The sequence below is a fragment of the Haliaeetus leucocephalus genome, unplaced genomic scaffold (assembly GCF_000737465.1).
Source record: "Haliaeetus leucocephalus isolate CR32 unplaced genomic scaffold, Haliaeetus_leucocephalus-4.0 Scaffold83, whole genome shotgun sequence".
Lineage (NCBI taxonomy): Eukaryota > Metazoa > Chordata > Aves > Accipitriformes > Accipitridae > Haliaeetus > Haliaeetus leucocephalus.
Window position 1 is genome coordinate 1,016,133 of NW_010972519.1, and position 22,994 is coordinate 1,039,126.

General features: G+C 37.9%; 1 protein-coding gene across 1 annotated transcript in view; it reads left to right on the top strand.

Annotated features, from left to right (window-relative positions):
• The first annotated feature begins 20,493 nt into the window (after positions 1–20,493).
• Positions 20,494–22,994, top strand: part of ARPP21 (cAMP-regulated phosphoprotein, 21kDa) — a 109,581-nt gene continuing 107,080 nt past the window's right edge. The window contains exons 1-3 of the mRNA XM_010582368.1: positions 20,494–20,563; positions 20,659–20,827; positions 22,574–22,779. Coding sequence (XP_010580670.1) covers positions 22,612–22,779 — 168 coding nt within the window. The 5' untranslated portion in view covers positions 20,494–20,563; positions 20,659–20,827; positions 22,574–22,611. The remainder of the gene's footprint in view (positions 20,564–20,658; positions 20,828–22,573; positions 22,780–22,994) is intronic.

Genomic DNA, 22,994 nt, shown 5'->3' on the forward strand with positions numbered 1-22,994 from the left:
GTAATGATTGTGTAGGTATACATAGGAATTTAATCACCTTTTGCATCTCTGGACTTAGTAACTTTTATCTTGAGACTCTTTACATTAGAATCTGTTATTTCTCACTTGACAGAGTTTTTCTGGAGGCTGGCATACAGAAGGGGCTTAAAAGCAGACACTGTCTGGTTTGCTGGGCTCTGTATGTGTGAGAGGTCCTGGTTTTTACCTTTAAAGCTTCCACTGACTTCTGTGGCATCACAGTTTCACCCTTGGATGTGTCCTGGACATCACTGAAGTTTGTGTACTGACATAACCCATTCTCCATGTCACTGGCTTGTACACGTGGGTGCTACTTGAATCAGTAGCTTTTGGATAAAAATATAATTTTGCTTTTTTCTCATTAAAGCATTGACTAGTCCTCATATAACTGTTCTATGCCATTAGTTTTAGGCTTTTTTACAGTCTTTCTCCATGCTGCTGTAGGTTCATTTGGAGAAGTAGTTTTGACTGCTGTGCAGCAGGCACCTTCCTTTGAGCCAGAGATTGCATCCCTGGTTATCCAAGGAGGTACCAGCCATGGATGAGCAGCTGGGACAAGTGCGTTAATTGCCTTTCCAATTTTGTTCTCAACATAAAAGAAGGTTTTAATTTAAAACAGGTGTTATCCTTTTTCTTTTCCAGCTGCCCTGGAGCATTGTGCCTTTCCTGGTCTCCAAGTTTTCTCTTACTACTGGAAATTTTGCACTTTTCTGCTTGCTGAAGCTAGCTGTAGCCAGTATTTCTCTTTTTGTTTTTAGTAACACCCTGTTTCTCTGCCTCTGAGTTCCTTTGAATTTTCTGATATTTTTGATGTCATGAGATTACCCATTTCCCAAGCCTCTGTGAACCACGGAACACCCCTATGCCTGTTCTGTCTTCCCTGTCTGTGCAAGAACAGCTTCCCTATTATAGAGAGTTCTTTGTTTGCTTCTTTAATAGTTTCTTATGTTGTCGAAAATGTGTAATGCCTTTTAAATTTTGCAAAAACCAGATGGCTAGAGGCATAAAGTCCAAAGCCAGATTTGGTAATAAAATAAGCCTGTGGCAGCAGTAAAACATTAATGTATTTAGAATTAATTTGCTCTTTGAAAGGTATGATTGCCTGATAAAACTTTTTATATCAGGCAGTAGAGCCGAAAGACAATGTTTTCCTACTATGGAATATAGTATAGATTGAGTTATGGACTGTTGTGTTGGTTTTCTGATTGTCTGATGAGAACATATATCCATTGTCTAAGCAATTAAAAGTACACTTGCATTCAGTAAACTTATACATAGAGTGAGTGAGAAGCATAAATTGTCTTCCACGTGTATCACTATTTAGTCTGCATGTGTGTTTCTTTAGGACTTAATGCTGCAAAAAACTTATGTCTGATCTGCTAAAACAGTTGTGAATGTTTTAGTGTTAAATTATGCATGTGTGTCAGTGGTTATGGGACGTCACTACCCATTTGTCCCCAGTAGGATGATACTCAGCTGACATTAGCTTCTACAGAACCATGTGAAAATAGATACAACTGCCGTCATTGTCCACTGACTTGTTTTGCCTTATTTTACTCATGCCCAGATTTCTCGTATGTATATATGATGCTCAGCTGTACTTCGCTGCAACTGAATTTTTGTATTTGCTGTGGTCATGAGCAGTAAAATAGAGCGAAGATAGAAGGAAGGAATAAAAATGATTAGGTTAAATTTAACCAGGTAAACTAATGGCATTTCTTGTTCTTAAAAATCACATGTACACACCAGTTACATACATGTGTAATATGGTGTTTGCCAGAAGAAGAAAACAAAAAAATCAGTATTGTAATATCACTTTCCATTTAAAAAAGAAGGGCCCTAGTCAGGTTCTTTTGTTTCTTTATTTTCTGAAGATAGTCAGTCAAGGGCTCTGAAGTATCACATAAATATTTGGCAATTTCACCAAACTGGGGCAGTAAGAAGTGTCCACAAACATGCATTTCAGTAGAGAAAGAGGTCTGTAAGTTTTATGGTACATCCCTGAGATCAGACTTCCTCAAGAGACAGTACATAGATGAAAAGCAAATTGACTCCCTTCAGTTCCTATAGAATCTCCTAAAGGACCAAGAAAACGAAAATGTGGTAGTTGTAAGGCTTTTTACCATCCCCAGTTCACATCTGGAACTAATATAATATAGGAGCAAACCCAGAAACAATGAAAGAAAGCTCCAACCTGAGAAACTCTCCTGGGAGGTAATTTTGAGTTTGGAACATACTCAGAGAAGTGCTTGGCAGAGGAACTAAAGACCATTGGAAGAAGTTTTATGTTGTGTCTCTTGAAACAGAAATAAATTTAATGTACTAAATTATCCCTTCAGACCTCAGGCTCTGTATTACTATGTAATTCTTTCCTTTTTTGTTTTCTCTCTCTTCTTTTTTTTTTTTTTTTCCTTGTCTAAATTACCAGGGATCCCAACTAGGTATATGAAATTCATTCCTGTACAGTACTGGTTCATGTACTTGGATTGATATAAATATTTAACATATTAAGTCAACAAGCTTTTTTCATAAGAGATTATAAAAACTGAAGAAATGGATGTAAAAGAAAATTACGTGGACATTTTTAGTGTCAGATAATTTGAAAAAGTTGTTTAAATGCTTTGTCAGGTTTTGGTTAGTTTTGTCAGGTGTCTCACACAAACTGTTTTGTGTTTGGGCTTAAATGAGAAGAGCTTTGATTTAAGTAAAAGGTGGCGGAGTATTCTCAGTATAGAAGAAAGTAAGCTGATCTCGAGGCCCCTAATAGTTTGTATAATACATGGGTGGAAGTAGAGCCAGCAGCCATGCAGGACTGTGGTGTGGGAGGGGTGGAACAGTAGCTTTGCCAATCACAACTTCAGCTGAAATACTGCTAATTCTGCTGTGGCAAGGAGTCAGTGCAGTCTGATATTTGAATCAATTGTTGCAAGATACTAAATGTTCGCATATTGAGAAAATTATTTCCACTGAAATTGAAACAGGTTTCTCCTATTACATTTGAACCCTTGGCAACCTCCAAAAAGTGGCTATCCAGAAGTTAAACACTTGAGATATCTTACAGTACAGAGTATAATAGTAAGGCATCTGATAATGAAAGGAAGGGAAAGGATATCTTCTAGAGGAGGTCTTCTAGTAGTGTGTGTACTACAGCAGTATGCAAGCCATCTTACAGTGCTGTATGAATGATGCTTGGACAGCCAAGTGTTTTGCCCTTCTCCAGGGAGTAGCCTATTAGCTGTTACGATGCCAGTGGTGGTACCGACCAAAAATATGGGAACTGCCTCTCTTAATTACCCCTGCTCTGTCTGAGACTTCATGCTTCAGAAGTTTTTGTATTGAGAAGCCCTTTGAGAAAAAGTCTTAGAAACTGTTGTAGAAGACTGATTCTAGCCTCCCTAATTGAATATCCATAAGAGATTTATTTTGCAGTTATGCCTAGAGTTTAAAGCCAAGATCAAAGGCTTATTAAACTCTTCCCTTTTTAGTCCCACACACTGAAAAAAGGGTCCTTTACATTGAACAGGCATAGGTGGGAGGCAGATGGAAAAACAGAGGCAGAGATCCACGTTCATGCAGCCAAACAGAGCATGGGAGGCAGATGCATTTGTAGCATCAGTGTTTTTTTACATGAAGGTAAGTCATATTCTTCCTAATGGTGAGTGAGAAAGCATTTCCCAATGAATGTATGTCTTCAAATTGATACCTTTATCATGATATTGATGAACCTTGTGGAAAGTTACAGGAGTAAGAAGACCTTTTGAAACTTTTGTTTTACTTTGTGTTTTCTTTCCTGGTTTGGTTTTTTAAATACTGCCCAGTATTCTTGTCAATAATATTAACTCTGTATATCATAAGATGACAAGAGTATTTTTAGGCAGTCATGTAAACTGCAAACTAATGTGTCCCATTTATGCATGTGCAATGTACTGAAATGTCAGATACTTCATTTCTTGGGCTGTCCTAAGTATGAAAATGACTATACACCAGAGCCTTTGGAACAATAATATTCTTGTTGTGCTCTGATTGTAGCCAGAACATGAGACACGCAGGATTTTTGGATAGAAGACAAGATAGCCAAGAATCGGGCCAATTCTGATGAGTATGAAAACTTGTCATCATAGCACTCTGATCTCACCAGCTTCAAGGAGCGCAGATCAGAATCACCTATGGTAGACAGAATATTTACAAGTGTTGGGCGGCTTCACTGTTGGTTTTAAAACCATCGTTGATAAGATCCATCATTGCCTTTCTTCTGCCATGGCTATCCTTTCTTTGATTTCATAAAACTGATGACAAGCCACTTGCAGTGAAAGACGCTTGATTCTGTAAAAGTTTGTGGATAGGTAGATAAATATTTTGGGACATGTTGGTTTTCTAAAAGTAGAAGTTTTATTGTCAAAGCAAGTATGTTTGAGAGAGATGTTGGTTTTGGTACACTAGTATGACTAGAACAGGTTTCATTCAGTTGGCACTCTGAGTCCTGCCTCGTTGTTTCATTTGGAGTCGTCAAGCAACTGGTATGGATGCTGGAGGCTGGTTAGTCTGTCTCAGTATTTTTCTACTCTGTCAGTGCCTTGGTATTTTGATTTTGTGAGGTCTAAATCTTTCCCAGAACAAAGGTTTCCAAGAAAGGAGAAGGACCCTTTGTTGAACGTCACAGTTGAAATTTGGGCAGTTCTATCAGATGATATCTTTTAGGAGACCATTAATCTTTCAAATTCTAACCTTTGGTTGTGTAACAAAAAATGCAACATTAGGCATAAGGTAGCATGCCAGCAGTTAAGTTTGGCAGCCTTTGCACCTGTCTTTGGCCACAGTCATATACAAATGTAAAGAGCCTCAGACCTTTTATTCTTAGATCTCCAGTTAGACTAGAGGCAGGCTAAAACTTGTCTGGATTTAAGATGGTAATGATGCGGATAAGGATTGGGAAAAGTCAGATGAAAAAAAATTAAAGAGAGTAGTAAACTCCCTCTCTATTCCTTGTTCTTCAGAGACAGTTCTGAAAGAAAATCAGGTCGGTTTTAGCCTTTTGTGGCTTTGAAGTTTGAAGTTCTGGAAAGTAATAGTGTGTTTGGATATTTTTGTAGGATAAAACAGACAAGGGAAGAGTCTTCCAGGGGCTAGAATTTTCTGCTCTTTTAATAATTGTTCTGTCTGTAAGTAGGTGGGAAACTTGGGGGTGGGGGAGGTCAGCAAAACTTACAGATAAACACAAAGGTCTTTGAGCAAGAGATGATGGGGGGTGGGGTTTATTTGTGGTTTCGGCTTTGAGGTTTTGGGGTTTTTTTTTGAGAATGACCTCCAAAGCTACAAATGATAACGGTTAGTATTCAGAATTGTAGTAGTACTTAAATGGTTGGTCAGGTCCCACTGATTTAACTGTTGTGCAGTCTCACAGGCTTTGTATGTATTGAGAACGTGAAGAGGGGATGGGAAAGTAATAAATGGGCAAACTGAGTAAACAACATATAGCAGCAAGTGTTACAAATAATGTCTTTTCATATGGCTTATGAAGATGGGTTAGGCCGTAGACCTCATATCTCTCTCCTGTGGATAAGGAAAGAGAGAACATTGCTTCCATTTAGATTGAATTTGTCCATCTTCAGAACTCATTGTCACTTAGTGTTATTTTTGGTATCATACTGTAGACTGAAGAATTTCCCTTCAACAGAGAAGGTCTTGCTGTGACCTGTTAGTGGAAATTGTAAGGTCTTTCAGTTGACTGAGACACATCGGTCTTGTTTTGGCTGGCTGAATCATAACTGGGGACATGATAAAGGGGATCTAACTGTGTTGGTGTTAATGCACGTTGGACTTGCCATAGCCAAGTAATATATAGCAGGGATAGTGGATTTGCCTGCATGGTGTTTTAAAAGATTATTAGTGTAAGTACTGGTTTTCCTCATACTTGGCACTCCCAGCTCTTTTTAAATACCAAATTCACCATGGACTTAAATAATTAGGACACACAGAAATGAGAATACTCCTCCTCCTTTTTCTTGCCCTATTTTCCTGTATCTTTTACTTTCTTTTCCTTCCTCATTTTTGAAACAAACAAGGAGATTAAGTACCAAAACTCCATTAGTACAGCATTGCAGTTGAGAATTAAATTGTCAGGATGGCTGCTTATGGTTCCCACAACAATCATAACTAGGCTAAATTGCACATATGTATTAAGACATAAAAAATAGAATATAGCAATATGGAATATTCCTTATAACACATTATGCATGCTGTGGGAGCCATCACTTTGAAAATCTTGACTTCTGTGTTTTTAAAATCTCTTTTGAAATGTAACATTAATGTATTTTTTCCTATTGCATGTAAATTTTTTTTCTGTGCCCACTGGTGATAAAAATCAGGTCATGAATGCCATCTTGGTATCCCTGTGAACTCTGCGTAGCAACCAGTCCTTCTCCTTCATTTAATGTTTTTGCAATGAAAACTGATACAAGAAGAAATAAAATAACATTTCACATAAGTGAAATGAAAAGTGTGAAACAGTGGGCTCCCATTACAGCCACATTACATGTCAGTAAGTTCCAAATGATGTCTGATAAATGTTTTTAGAAAAAGAGATTGAAATATTACTTTCTTGGATTACAGACACACGTAAAGGGATACTTAAATTACATTTCTGTTGTGCTGACTGGAAAGTGTCGTACCATTTTGCAGTCTAGCCAGCCTTTGGTTCTTGTACTGCCGTACAATTAACAGTTCCTGTGCCAAGGCTACACTGTGTATATGTCAGAGGGTTACTAAAGCCCTGAACTGGGCAACTCACAGCGATTGCTGAAGCTGACATTGCCAAGCTGCTATGGCAGCATAGCAAGCCTTGCTCTGTTCGCTAGCCTACTGGGCTGTCGTCATCTTTTAGCCTGCCTCCAGTCTCATCCTTCCTTTATCCTGTTCAATTTGGTTCTGACTGTCTGAATGTTTTAGCTGTCAGTCTGTCCTGCTTTCGGCTGGGTTAGAGTTAATTTTTTTCTTAGTAGCTGGTACAGTGCTGTGCTTTGGATTTAGTGTGAGAATAATGTTGATAACACACTGATGTTTTGGTTGTTCCTAAGTAGTGCTTATACTAAGTTAAGGATTTTTCAGTTTCCCATGCTTTGCTGGCAAGCAGGTGTACAAGAAGCTGGGAGGGAGCATGGCCAGAACAGCTGACCCAAACTAGCCAAAGGGATATTCCATACCACAGAACGTCATGCTAAGTATATAAACTGGGGGGAGTTGGCTGGGAGTGGCGGATTGCTGCTCAGACATCAGTTAGCAGGTGGTAAGCAATTGCATTGTGCATCACTTTTCTTTAGTCTAATTTCTCTCTCTTTTTGGTATATTCCTTTTCATTACAATTATTATTTATTATTGTTGTTGTTATTATTATATTTTATTTAGTTATTAAGCCGTTCTTATCTCAACCCACAAGTTTTACTTCTTTTTTCCGATTCCCCTCCCCATCCTGCTAGGAGTGGGGGGAGTGAGCGAGCGGCTGCATGGTGCTTAATTGCTGGCTGGGGTTAAACCACGACACAGACAGATGAAGACTTACATATGTAACTTACAGGGCCAGGAAGATTGACCTGAAACTGGTCATGCAAGGGTCTGATTATTTCTGCTCAGTTGAAGAAGATAGCTCCATTTTCAGTGTGAGCGTTACTGTCGTGCTTCAGGCTTTCTACCATCATGTTCTTTTTATGACTCCCATCGAAATCAAGATGAGTTTGTATGGAGCAGCAGGATAGTATGTAATCAACAGCAGGGTATTGCATTTACAATGATTTTGTTTAATTTGCTATAATTGGAGTTGAAGTGCAGAAATCCTGTTTAGTTGTATCTTATTATGGTAAGAAGCTAGAATTTTCGTAAGGGTCTGTGATATTTTGGTGTCCAACTTTCCTTGGAGGTTAATGAATCTTTAAGAGTCTTTATTATTCTACATTTTGAGCAACTGCAATTTAACATTGATTAACAGAATGCTGATAGGACTTCTACGGTTTTAATAGAGATTTGGTTTTGTCCCTAAACATACAGATCACATTCTTGTCTCGTTTTGGCTGGTGGACTTCTTTCCTGTATTATGGTAGCTCCAAGTAGCTCCTGTCAAAATGTGGAGGATGCTGGATAAACACAGATTAAAAAGTATTTCCCTCATCAAACAGGATGCAATCCATTACATTTTGTAATTCTAGTTAAAAAGACAAATTAGACTTTAAAAGCATGGTGTTATCTGAAATATTTGAAAAGCAGCTACAGGTTTTCATGGTTTCACAGGTGCTATCTTTGTAGCTGCTGATAATCTTGCATTGGTGTTGGAAGATGTACTGTGAGACAGTAGCTCTGACACCCACAACTTCAAGTTTCCTTACTTATAGGTCAAGATGAGATTGACTGTTAATAAAACCAATATTTTTATGGTCATATACTGGCGGGGGGGGGTCCTAACTTTTATGTGTTTTTCCATGAGGTGGCTGTCTAATTCAACAGCTCTTCAGGAGAACCAAGATTCAGAAGAGGGGTAGAAAGAAGAGAGAACTATTATTGTTCTTTGGGGTTTTGTCTGTTTAGTTCTTCTCTGATGCAAAGAGTATCCCTTAGCTGTAACACTTACTGAGATGATAGGCTTGAGGTGGGTTCAGATCTCCATGCATGCAGGAGTTCTTGAGGATCAGGGCTTTTCTGGCACAATTCTCAGCTTGAAACAAACCTAGCTTTGCTGATGGTGGTTAGTTGAGCCTTTAATATATTGGACTGCGTAGTGCAGTTACATGAGTTGCTGGTGGGCCTGTTCTTGGTCTTTCCTAAATTATGGGAATTTCCTAAAGCTAAGTTACTTAGATATTTAGAGGACAACCTATACTATGCCCACAAGTTTTCTGATTCATGACAGCTAGTGACCTACTGAAAAGTAAATTATAGCACTGAACTTACTTTATTTTTTGAAGTATGCAACAGATTTATTAACTTTCTTTTCTGTTGCACTTTTAGGGGAAGAAAATGAAACTTGTCAGGTTATTCTGCATATATTGTATATGCATATAAAAGCCAATGCTCATCTGTAAGAGCTGTGAAAAATCACCTATGCAACATAGAAGCCTAGGCAGCAGCAAAAGGAAAAAACTTGAGCCCAGTTAATCCTGTTCAGCAAAAAGAAATCCAGCTGACATTCTGGAAGTCTGAATTTCGAGGAGAACATAGAGAACATTGCTCAGAGATATAACTATTTTAACTGAAGCATTTTGGAAAATAAGTAAACTCTCTAAGGCAGCTGAAGCTAATTTCAAATATATTATCTTATAAAATTATTTTTTCAAGTACTCCCTTAAGTTTGTTTTAAGATATTACCATAACTTTTATACTGTTGGGTGATAACTCCTTTAGTCACAAAGAGAAATTTCTTATGGTAAGAAAAGTTTTGGTATTTTAGACTGGGTTTTTTTCATTCCTATAACGGGGTGAAAAATTTCATTCGATCATACAGATTTGTTTAAAAGTTATGCATTATTGAAAGTCCAGTGATTCTCCAACAGAGTTGCTAGTGTGTGATTATTTACACTTGTTCCTGCTGGTATCTGCTAAAACTTGGAATCCATCTGTAAGCTTGCTTATAGTCAGCATCTATATAAAGAATTCCCCAGGTGTTTTTAACCACATTTTGAAATGGAGCATATTTATTAGGGATTTTGTGGTGGGGTTTTTTGTTTGTTTGTTTTAATACTTATAAATGAAATTTCATAATTGTTTTGTGATATTTTGAGATATTGTAGCACTTATAATACCATTTGTGGCATAGTTCCTTTGCTTTATTCTTCTGTATGAAACTGCAATTCTCCCCTCTTTCCCTCTTCTCAGTGTTTCAAATTGTACAGTAGATACAGGCTTTTAATCAGTATTTGATCAGAAGATGCGTTTTGCTATAGAGTATGTCACAAATTAAGCAAAACTTAGCTAGTTTTACTTCTTTTATTGTCTTTTGCAGAAAATTCTCAGGCAGATAATTTTTAATGTCAGAAGAAAAGACAAGGGCATAAATTCTTGCCATTGCACTTTGACATGTTACAATAAAACATGCAAAGGATAAGGTCTTTTTTATTAGGAAGGGTGATTTGCAAGAAGGATTGCAGTTCCTCAGAACTGGACTTACAGTGACAGGAGTGGTTATTGACTTCCCCTTTCTCGTAGTTGTGTCATGTTTCCTCAGCCTTTGAAAATCTTGAAGGTATCAAAATAAATCCTGAGGCTCAAACAGCATAGCATTACATATTAATAAATATTGACCAAACAGACTTTGTGTTTTACACAAAATGATGGTTTCAGTTCTTGGAAGGGGAAGGTCAGCCAAGACTCAAGATATGATTAAATAGGTGAAAAATACTTCATTCACAGGTGGACTTTTAAAACTGTTTAGAGGGGAAAAAAACCCATCACTTGATTACATGGTTGAATACCAACTAAGGTATTCATAATCACCCAATATGAAATTTTAGTTAAAGAATTTAGGGTAACTGAAGTTCCAAAGTAGTTATTAAATTCTGAAATCTTAGAGGTACCTTCTTGAATTTTTATGAAAGCCCTTTGTTTTTCCAAAGAATGTTAAATCACGGTCCCATTTAACAGTCTTGTTCAAGGTCCAGGCTGGGACCCAAGCCTGGAAATACATCTTTACTTTAAAGAGCTGTCTCTGATAAATATCAATTTGTCATACTCAGTGAAGTCCCACCACCTCCATTTTCCGTCTTCAAATTTCATAAAATATATTCTCTGCCATTTCAGTGTTGCGCTTTCTAATCATATTTTTGTTTACTCTCTGATACTGAGTGCAGCAATGAAAAAAATGTGATGATTCTGCAATGGAAATCAAATGTACTACAGGCTATAGAACTTCAGTCCTGCACTTCGCTCCTGTAATTTGAATCTCAGTATTTTTAGATCATTGATGTAGTTAGTGGTTTCTAGTGCCAAGTAAGACAGATTGTTTCACAGCATGTAAACACAATTTTGGATATTACAGAAGTTTTCTTAAAATCATATTTGAACTTGTGAAGACTTCAATCTGTAAAACAAGATTTAAAGTACTCAAAAAAAAAAAAAAAAAAAAAAAAAAAAAAAAAAAACCCCAAAAACCCCACACCCAAAAAAACCCACCACAACCCCAAAACCCCCTCACTGTTTTTCTGACTGTTTTTTGAATGTCCTTTTTGATTAAATATATATATTCTTCTAGTTCAAATTTAATAGGACATATTCCTTGGAGACATTGGCTTGAATATTTGTTTTCTGGTAAGTATTCATTGCACTCTTTTATTAGTTCGTGTGTCATGAAGCTTTCTGGCTAGGCATATGTGGAGTGGCCAGTTACATTTTTAACAAAACTGCTTAGCTCTCTCTTATACATATGTCATAATTTCTTCCCTGAAAATCACAAACAGACATCGAAACACTTTTTGTGCCTTTTCTTTTGTTCACAGTATCACATGGAGCCTGGAATTACCCACTGGAAAAGGCAAACATAATGCCGAAACCATAGGGTTTCTGGCAAGATATTTTCAGAAGCCAAAGCTGCAAATCTATGAACTGGCACTGCCCATTCTGTAAACCTGGGTTCCTGCCTTTTCTCTCTTCACTATTGTAACTGCTTTTGAACAAGATTTCTTCCTCTTGCTAGAGGGGTGTCACCATAAGGGTGACAGTATAAAACACCTGACTGGTATTCTGTAGTTGGATTTTTTTATTTCTTCAGGAATTGATTGTGTGTAGTGTATTGTACTGATGCTGCTGACAAGGAAATGGGATGTGTATCAGTACACACCTTAAGATGGGTTTTAACATAATGCAATAAACTCTCACAATAGTTTTAGAGATGGCAAGGGAATTGACAAAAGATGTAAGCGTTGATTTCTTTGTTATTTCTACAAGTGAGCATAAGCTGAGGATATTTGGCACTTAAGTGCTTGGAGCATTGCGCAGAAATGTGTAATGGTTTCATTGGCTTTTGTAATGTGCATTTAATCATTAGGCATTTAAACTTATAGGTTATACTTATAATTGGCATTTTTTCTTCTTTTTCTTTGGAAACCATGGCAATATAAAGCATTGAATGCAATTCATAGCATGCTTAAGGCTTCTTTTTGTAATGTGTGGTATTTAGGACTTAAATGCATTGCCTAAGACCAGCCAAAATGGGGCAAACAAAATGGGATTAATGCATTTACATAAAATACAAATATGCATGTGTTTAAAATGTAAAGATTTATAAATTATATATGTAAAATATACATTTTAAATATAAATACATAGATATTTATATCTATTATATGTGTTTCTAATTTCCCTATAATATTAGGACAGTAAGGTAACATCTCTGCATTAATTTTCTTTTTTCTTCAGAAGGGCTTCAAACAATGGAACAACAAGGCAACATGGATCTGACAAGAAAAAGTAGTCATTCTTAGGAGATTCAAAGTTAAAAACAGGGGACATCTCTGGATTTGATTGAAAATTGCCAAAATCTTGTCTATACCTCTTGCGAGACTTTAGACAGAATAATGGCATCTAGCAAAATACACCTACTTGATGAGATTTTATCTGTGAACTGTTCTTGCTGGATGTTTTTCTCTTAAGTCTACTAGTATCTGAAAGAAGCCATCAACTAAGCATTTGTATTTCAATGTATTATCTGATAAACACAATCAAGAAGAAATTTTATGAGTGTTCCTATGTTGATAAAGATAAAATAATAAAATATTTAAAACCATAAAATAATCTTGTAGTGGGAACTTTCAAAGGGTCTAGCCTTTGTTGCCTTTGGTAGAGGAGACTTGAACTATATACAAACTGGTTGGCATATGAGCTTGGGAAACTTACTATGCATTAAAACAAGTTTGATACCAATTGTCTTTGAATATGGAAAGTATAATTGCACAGTTTCTGAGCAGCAAAGTTAAATGGGGAGGAAAATATAGCATGTGGTGGTGGGGGGAAGGTGTTGGGTTTTTTTGTTTTGTTTTGTTTTTTTAACTTTATATAGACTTACAGATTTTTTTTTTTTCTGGAAGGAAGAATTTTTCTTTAGCTGCAGGCTAGTTTTATTTCAGAAAATGGTATTGGGACAAACAGGAATAGCTACGATGTTTAATTCCAGTAATCAAAAGAGACTTTTGGAGGGAAAGAATGTATTTATTTTTTCTTTCAGTTCTTATGTGAAAGTTTTTTTTGCTGTTTTGCAGTTGGTGTTTGTCTGCTAAGGCAATTCTACTCGTTAAGCGCAGGTCTGTTTCATCAGCATAATGCTGCTTTGCTGTTAGCAATTATTTTCTTTCAGGGTTTGCCAATTAAGCTAGTGCTAGTGAAAATGCACCTAATTTGTCAAGAAATGGCAGGATGAAATATAGGGGCCATTATATAAATTGGGAGAGAAAAAAATCAGGAAATCATATGCAAGATTCAGTGATACTTGGTCCGTTCCTGCAGCATTTTCATTCTGGTTATGCTTCCATCCACTGGAAGAAGTGTAAAGTGCTTGGTCATAAGTTATGGGCCATCCATGTCCTGAGTATTACATTTTTTTTAAATTTTGCTTTGGGGGAACCTGCCCAGAAAGTTTTGTGCAAAGACTGTGTTAGTAGTGTACACAATTATTTTCTTTGTTTTGTATAGGTGGGTTGTTTTTTGTTCTCCCCCCTCCCCCGCCTCCTTGGACTCAACTGGTTTGTGTTTGGCACAATTGGTTATTAATGAGTGAGGCACAATGGCTTAGCTGATCACTCGTTTATTACCTGCAGTCTGCGTAGACTGAATTCTTCAAAGGCATGTATGCTCAAAATGTAGATGCATGACGCTTGGGCTTTCTGGTAAAGTCCTTAAGCTTTAGGAGGAACTGAGTAAAGAAATAGGTTAAGTTGATCTTATAGTTCCTGTGTGTAAAGCAAAATGGACTTAATCTATGATTACCTGACAGAATAGAAATGTCAAAGAGAAGATAGCAAAGGAAAAAGAGTAGGGATAGCTTGACTTAGAGAAACAAAAAGTGTTTCAAGAACTTCTGCATTAAACTAAAATATACATGTATATTTTGTTCAAATTAATGTAAGCTATGTATGCTTCCAGATTTCATTATGTATAACAGCATATCATGGCATACCACAAACAGCATTAATTATCTCGCCTAGGCTGTGCTGGATATCTACAGTCCTACCACTTCAGTCTGTTACGGCTTCCAGACTCTGCAGTAGCTCTGATTGCCCCCAGCGCTGCCAAGACCCCTCTGTGGGGAACCCAGGCTCACTTATGCTATGATGTTGATTAGTGTTTCACAATGAAACAATAGTATTCCTTCTGGGATAGCCTTATGATAGTCACTGTCTTTAAACTGGTTTTAAGTGTTCGTGAAAATAGAGCTGAACTAGTGCATTCACCGCTGTGCATCAATGGGTGGAGGAATGTCTGTCTCCACAGAGTGAGTCCTGGTGGAGGAGAAGCATGAGAGAGATGTAAGGAAATGCTGAGGCAGACTGTCAATTGATAAAAGTTAGGCCAGATGTAGATAGTAATGGAAATAGTGTATACCTGTTTAACTGCTGATTAAAAGGAATTGGCTTCTTTAAACCTAACAGCAAATAATGAGGTGATGTACAGTTATTTCCCACGGGAAGAGAGAACTATTGAGAAATCAGGAAAGCTATTTTAAAATAAAGAACAACTATTGGCACAAGAAGAAAAATGTACACGGTATTTGATGTATACAACGGTGTAATGGAGAAGGTGTCCTGGCAAGGCAGTGAGGTTCTCGAACATCCTTCCAGTAAGATTACTAGAACATCCTCCCTAGACCACTTCTAATCTTAAAGTAAAGCTATCGGTCTCTAAATTGTGATACAATTATCTTTGATAGCTGAGAAATAGACCTGATTATCTGGGAAGACAAGTTTCGGTCCCCCTTTCCCTTTGAATTGTTGGCTACTGTTTTCATTACAGGATTTGAGGAAAATGACTTTTGTGTATCACAAGGAGACTTATGTGCCTTGAAAGGATGGCTGGGAACCACTGTGTCTCTGTTTGGAGTCACAGGAGCCGTGCTGTTTTCCACCACCTAACAGTGAGACCAGTTAGTTTAACGACTTTGATTTTAGGGAAAATTATCAGGTTTATGTCTAGGAATGAGATACAATTTGGCGTACGTGTTTGAAATGCATGAGGCGGTGCTGAAGGCTGGGCCAAAGCAAACGGCACATTCCAAGGGTGCCGATTTGTACATCTGATTAGCTTGTTAAAAGTTTGGGTGTTACTCGGTTCCTGGTAAACTTGCATGATTGACATTTATTAGCCAGATCATGCAAAGCCTCATATCTTTTCGTGCAGATCCTGGATGACTTCAAATGGTCATCGTGACAGATAAAAGAGCATTTTTTTGAGCCTTTTCTTAAGTATTAAACCAAAACAGGCTTTGCCTATAGGCCACTTATATTTATTTTCCTGGGTAAAGCTTTTAGCTTTGCAGGAATACAACAAGCTAGAGGGAACATCATCATTATTACTTGGCTGAAGATGATGATATTGCCATGAGGTCTTCTGACAGGGAATTAAAGTGGAAAATAGTAGTGGCAATCTGTTAGGAACAAGAAGATCCCTTTGAAAAAAGGAATCGGGTGTAAACCACAAAAACATTGCTTTGTTTCTGTTTGTTTTGGGGTTTTTTTTGGTTTGTTTTTTTTTTTGAGTTGTCAGACTGATCTCATCCCTGCTGTAATTTGAAAATACTGGATTTCAATTGCAGGTTGGGAGGAAAGACAGTGCTATTCCAAGATAGAGGCTTCAGCTGGGATGCTGCTCCTCATATCATCTGGTTGCCTCTTTTAAAAGACAACTGGTTCTTGCATAGGATCTGAAATCTGATGCAGTATATTTCAGTCTGCCCTGTTTTCATCAGATTTGACCACCATTTGCTGGCCTGCTTAGGGTGGGTCAGTGGCCTCTGTGCTGTTGCTTGTACACAGATGTTTCTGTAACTCCTGGAAAAAAAATTGCCTCTGCTGACAGTCTGTGTTAAAGTGCCGACAGTAAATGAGTCTAAGTACCTGCAAAGGTCTGTGGCATGTCGAAGCAGAAAATGTAGGCAATCACTGTATCTTTTTTTGTAGTGATGATGGAGAGGGGACAAAGTGAAGACAAGAGGAGGTGGGAAATAAAATAAGGCTTCAAACTTTTCCTTTAAAAACATTTTTTTTCCCTTGTTTCTTAAGGTTTAGTCTTCAGACTTTTAACAAACAGTGAACTTGTAGGATTCCACGTATTTCACAGCCTTAATTTTTATTTCATTTTTAAATTTTATTTTTTTCATACTAAAGCATTTAGGTGTGAGAGCTGGCATGGATTATTATCCTGCTATGCTAATATGCAGCAGCAAACTTGACTTCCAAGTGCATATATGTATTTCTGTGGGAAATATGGGAAAACAGTGAGAAGGAGCACACAGTACCACCTGTGTAATGATGTTGGTCCTGAAGACTAGGACTGACAACTGAGTAGTAGTGTGTTCAAACTAAAACTAGGATTTATTTTACTTGCCTTTTGCGGGTTTGGTGGTGGGGTTGGTTTTTTTCGTGTTTTGGGGTTTTTTTGAACAGTAGGTTTTATATCCTGAAGATTTTATTTGAAGCCACCACAGAAAGTTGAAGCTTTTGTTTTCAGTGTGAAACCTGAGACTTACATAGATTTGCTTGATGGTAGGAACTGGAATATTTAAGTAAATGTCAAATAACAGGAAGTTCATTCTTTAAGCCATGAGAGTTTGGCAACACTGGGGGCTGTGTGTACTGATAACCTTAAGATAATGCCATAGTCTGTTTCCAGGAAATCTGATGAGTGAGTTAGCAATAATGAGTCAGAGCTATCTTGACACATATGGATGAGGTATATATCACATAGTGGAATCATGACTGACATATCTTCTTCCAGCTCATGGGCTCGTATCTGCGAGCCATTCATGGGAGTGGAGAATCGCTCTGGGATAAGAAGGATCCTGACGTAGGTACTGCCAATATCAGCTGGTTTTCAGTTACAGGAGCCGTTCAGGCTCAAATGGTTTTACCTCTATGCTTAGCAGCTTTATTTGGAGAAAAAACCCTTGGGTTTTATTCTGGCAGGGTTCAATCCTGCCGGCTGCTGCTGCCTGCTCTTGGTTGAGACTATGCTGTTTGGCCTTAAAGCCTGCTCATTTTCTCCTCAGAGCGAGGACATGTTGATACTTACTGGGACCATAAGGATCTCAAAATTCCTGCTTCAGTATACGGTAGCTTTGAGACCACCAAAACATTTTGTGATATGTCATACAGAAAGGGCTTACTCTGCTGGGGTGAGCTTTTGGGTTTTTGTCAGATGTCTATGTTCAGTTGATGGTCAGCTCTCAGATGTTCATGGAGGACGGCTTTCTAATGTCTTTGCTTGTTTTTCTGTTCTGTGCTTTTTTGACAGCTCTTCTTCTGGGTATAGTTTTTAAACTCTTGCATTAAATTAAGTGTATTCCTTCCCACAGACTTTTCTTGGAATCTGTGTGGTACGTGTTGTATGAACATATGCGACCATATGCGCCTTCTTCCATCCTTTTCTCTTTGAGCTATGGCAGTAGCTGCTCAAGCTCAGTAATACCCTCAGCTTCCAAAGTGAAAATCCTGTTAATAAAGCAAGCAATTTAAGAAAAAAACCCAACATTTCCATCTGACAGTATATGCTGATCAGCTGGTGCTTATAAATTCTGTACAAACAGATTATATTTTCATTAAAGTGGTTCCACAAATGGCTTGGTGGGCACCTGTATTTTCTGTTGAATTGCAGTGTGCAATACTCAAGTTGCTTTAAGGAATTAGAGGCTGAAATTTTGCCGCAAGCTCCTGTAGACCACTTCTAAGATCCCAACATCCCTATGAAATTTTTGCTCACTTGCAAATAAAGGAGGTGGTTTTTGCCTAGCAACAAGCTTTGTGGTTTCTACCTGAGGATCAAAAACACGAGTGCATTTGTTCAGCCTTTTGCGTCACTTCAGTACTGAAGGTTTTGACAGTCAAGTCATCGCTGACATTTCTGTTGATGTGCAAAAAAGAGAATAATCCAGTATGTTTTTCCATAGCAGTGCTGTCACTGCAGGACTGACAATAGTAAAAAGTGCATTCATCACTGAATAACCAGATATCCTGGAAACGCGCGAGAAACAGAGACGTATTTTCAATCAAAATGGCTCACTCTTAATGGCTATTTTCTTACTGATTCCTTTTTGCTATTTATACTCTCCCTGAAGTATTTTATAGAAACCTGAGTCCCTTTGTAAACTCACCCAAACAACCAGAAGTGTATTTTGCGTATTGTAGTATGTAAATGATTAGTCATCACTTGTAAATTGCCTAATGGAGGAGGAGGAGGAAATTTATATTGAGGGAAGGTGAAGAGCTCGACTGTGACTGCTATGTGTCTCAGTTCATCTGCCCCCCCCGAAGATAATTACAAAGGATTTTTAAAAAAAAAATCATCCTAAGAAACATTGTCATTGCGGGTTTGAAAAATGGTAGCTGCATGCTGCAAGCTTATTTTCCACTTGCTTATGTTTTCTTGGGGAAATTTCTGGGGGTTTTTGTTGTTTTAATTTAAGATTCTATCGTCGTCTTGTACATTGCCAATGAAAAATGATGTTGGCATCAGAGATCTTAAGTGTAACAATATGGGGAACTCAGTTTATGAAGTAGTATGTCTTTGGTAAAGCATGATGAGATTATGTTGAGCATCTGTGGCTCAAGACCAGAAATGCTGATTATTGGAGTCTTGGCAGATCTCTTCATTTGCTGAATACGATACCCTTTGGTTGGTTGGTTTGTTGGTCTGGTTTTTGTTTTCCTCTGTTTGTTTGTCTTATGAATAGTTAATACACAACACATGGTAACACTGAAGAATCCTGAAATAATGTTTTTGTGTTCTGATTTTGGTACAGAGATCTATTTCTCAGTTAGTTTTGGAGGGTTTTGATTGCAGCGGTCTATCTCCTGGCTGGCTGTTTTCCAGGTGAAACTGTAATGCACTGTATTTCCTTGGTTTTTTTGGTTTGTGGTTGGTTTTAGTTGATTTTTTTTTTCTCTCTTTCAGAAGTGTGAGGGGAAGGGTTAATGGAAAATAGTTATGAGAAAAGGTTTTTCAGTCAGTGGTTTTTTCACTCTTTTCTCTCTGACTATTGGATCCATGAAATACATTTGCACGTGCTTGGGTGCTTAGGCTTAATTTTCCATATCGTTCCTCTACTCCCATTGTGATCCTATAAGTATGTTTGTCAATGAGAGAAAATTTCTGAAAATGTCCTGTGAGAAGTACCAAAAAGTGAGTGGGAAGACTTACTTTGTATTATTATTAATACTGTACAAATTATTAAGTGGTTTGAGGAAAAGAAATGTTTTTATGTATATAAATTTGCCAGGTGGAAGTGGTAGTTTACAGAACGCCTGCTGGTCTCCTCTGTGCGCCTGAGCTCCTGGAGAGAGCAGGACTTGATTTTTGTGAAAGGCTAAATTCCATTCCTGGCACATGAAATTCAGCTCTTTTAATGTGGTGAGCTCCAGTGCGCTGCCACATTCTGTACAGCAATTGCAACTGTGCACAATTTAAAATGTGCCTCAGAAACAAGGAGTCCAACATTAGAGTGAGATGATTTTCAGTTTTGGATTGGTTTCGTTGTTTTTTGTTTTTTTTTTTTTCTCCCCAAGCAGAATGATACATGTTTCCTCCTGTGTGTTTGCCCTAATTGCTTCAACCGTGATTCACGTGCAAGCCTTGAGAAGAAGTGCCCGTTGTATCAAGACAGTTTGGCACAAGACCGTGGCTTGTGAATCAGTCCGACTCATTCCAAAATGCTTCTTTTCTGTCAGATTAGCTCTTCAGCTGGCAAACACCATCCTGATGAACAGCGTAAATTGCATTACTGAGCAACTCTTTCTTCAGGCTTATTTTCCAAACTATAACCTGGAGATCTCCTTTCTCCTCCTCACACGGTGCCTCAAAAAGAAGTTTTTTCTGGTGGCCGTTGTTCAGGCAATAGGATTTCTTCCTTGTCCTCCTCCTGTTCTCGATCATTTTTACTTTTATTTGGCTTACTAAATGAACATCTCAATTTGCTACCCTGGCAAAACGGGTCGCTTTCTAAAAGCACCCACCTAGCTTCTTTTTCCATAGTGTTTGACTATTGACATTTTAATTGGAGCAGAAGCCGTAGTTAAAGAGCAGGCAAGTCCTTTTTCCTCATACCCTCATTGATTTCTGTTGAAGCAAACAGATGAGCTTATATATAAATATGTATATATGCTTTTTTTAATGAAAAGTGCTGGAATTCACTAAAAAAGGTTAAAATTGAAGTGAGTAATCTTCAGTGCATAATGCAATTGTTAATTTTAGCTCCTTGCGTAGGAGCTGTTATGACTTGAACAGCCGGCTCAAGCCTTCATTAGAGAAGAAGCAGGCAGTTTTCAGACAGGTGGAGCTGGATCAAGCTGTGAAAGTGATTTGCTTGAAGCTGGTCATTAGTGTTAGAAATCTGGTCCTATCTATTGCATCCTTACCTTGTACCATGATTGTTACCATTGTTGTTATTTACTTTTCATCTTTTTCCAGGTTGACTATGATCCGTCAAACTCTCTGAAGGACCAGCATGGAGATTGGCACTCTGAACTGTTAATGGTGACATGGGACTCACGTTGTCATTGATCATTTGTGTGGACTTAACCAGCGAAGAGCAACAGAAGACACTAGAAAGACAGTGGGAATTATAGCAGTTTTTCAGGTAAATGGCTTCTTTGGTGCAGCTGGTAAATTATGAATGTAATTGTTTTTGTGAATACTGTGTAAGCATGTAGATGAGCTGTGGGGTAATGTGCCCGTGGAGAACTTGTGCATGCGTGTTCATTTCCAGATGAAAATCCGTAACAAATTAAGGGTTATTTAACAGACTAGTTTCAGATCTTGCCATTCATCATGTTTTGAAATCTTAGCAAAGCAGTTCAAGTTTCAGTTGTAACTGCAGAATAGCCAATACCATGGGACTTCCTGAGGAAGGTGGTGGGAGGAAGGAGAACAACTCGAAGCTTGACTTGGCTTACTGTGAGCTAATTTGTGAGCTTCGTATTCCAGTCGGTTTATTTATGAACCATGTAGCTTCGTTTCTTGTGAAATGCACAGTCTTTCTCAAACAGGAAGATCACGTAGGAAAGGTTTTATTATTTTATTTGCTTACAGTGTCAAAACAAAAGCAAAAATTGGAAGAAGTAAGTTTTTAAAACTCAGTATGTCTTATTTTTTCACTTAAAACATAGTTTTAAAAAAATGAAGGTAAGTGATATCAGATCTGTTGAATGTTAATTACAAGCTGTAAAAAGAAATATGGCAAAGCGTGGTTTTGCTTAATAGCCACTGTTTCACTGTTGAGAAGTGGCAAGGTATTGCAAAAGACCCTTTCTGAAATAACTCTCTTTCTCAACCGCAGTTGTTTTTCCTGAAGATACTTCTTAAGCCAAATGGATGCGGAAAGAAAAGTTAAATTATTCATGAGTCTCATTTGACAATCGATCGGTGGGGGAGGCTTCAAGAGGGAGCTGGGGGTAGAGAGAGAGAAAGAGAGAGAAAATAATAATAGGCTTTACCTTTGAAAAGCCTTTAAAGCTTCTGTACAACAACCCATTGTGAGCTGAGAGTAAATGTGGTTCAGTTAAGACAGCTTCATTAGAAATACCTGCCAAGGGCTTCCTGTAGGATTTTCATAGTGCTGGAGAGTAACATGGAGTTTGGGAAGAGGCTTAGGATTTTAATAATGGAACTGTCAGTTTGATGCCTGGAAGTGTTGACCCTGAGAGCTTTATTGCCAAATTTAGATTTCATATTTATATTGAATGATTACCTCTTCAAATATATATATATTTATTATTATTTTTTAAACTGGTAGTGAGCACCATGGGCTTCTGCTAGGTACAGAAACCATGGCTGAGTGCTGAAAACAGTGTTATTGCTCACGCTTGGTTTTTGTTTCTGTTTGTTTTGTTTGTTTGGCTATTCTTTTTTATTTAAAAAGAAAAGGGGAAAAAAAAAAAAGAGAAAAAAAATATAGAGTTGGAGAACACTGAGATACCGGAGACCTGGAAGTCTGAATGGGTCCTTCCTGCCTGGTGCTGCTGAGCTGCGTAGCGGAGAGTCTGTCACCGTTCCTGCCTGCGCCTTGGCAGTCCCAGGGCTGGGCTGGGAGAGGCAGGGCTGGGGAGTCACAGCACCTTACCTTAAACCTGCTCTCCACCAAGACTATTTAGATTGGAGCTCCGCTTGTTTAACCTGACACGTTCTGCTGTTATCCAATATTGTCAATTCAGTACATCTCTTCAGCTGGGACATATGTAGCTTTCAGCTCCTCAGCTGCACATTTTGGTTTGTTTATCAAAGGAAATGAAATTACTTATTTGGGAATTAAAAAAAATAAAAATAGAAATTCACCCCCAGTGTTTTTTTGTGTGTGTGTTTGTGTCGTGACCTCTTGACCTTTCAGGTCACCAAATCTTGTTATTTTAATTTCTGTCTGGAAGAATGTCTGAGCAAGGTAAATTGAACCAGGAGACAGCAGAGGAAGCTGCAAAAGAGCAGGAGACTGCCATCTCCGAAGTGAACCCAGACAACTGTATCCTTAATAAATCTGAAAGCTCGGAAGTAGAGGAGAAGGAGGAGAAGCTGAGCGATGCCAAGACAGAGCTGCAGGTAAAACAGGAATAGTGAATGGGCATGTTGAATATCAACGTGTTACCATTGCCTTTCCCCTTCTATGATCTCTTTCATTGCCTACGCTTCCCCTATTTTTTCTCTCATAATTTTGAGACTGTTGCCCTTTTTTTTTTTTTTTTAATTTTTTTTTTTAATTTTATATTTTGGGGAGGGGGTTCCTTTTATCTCCCTATAAAATAAATGCTGTTATT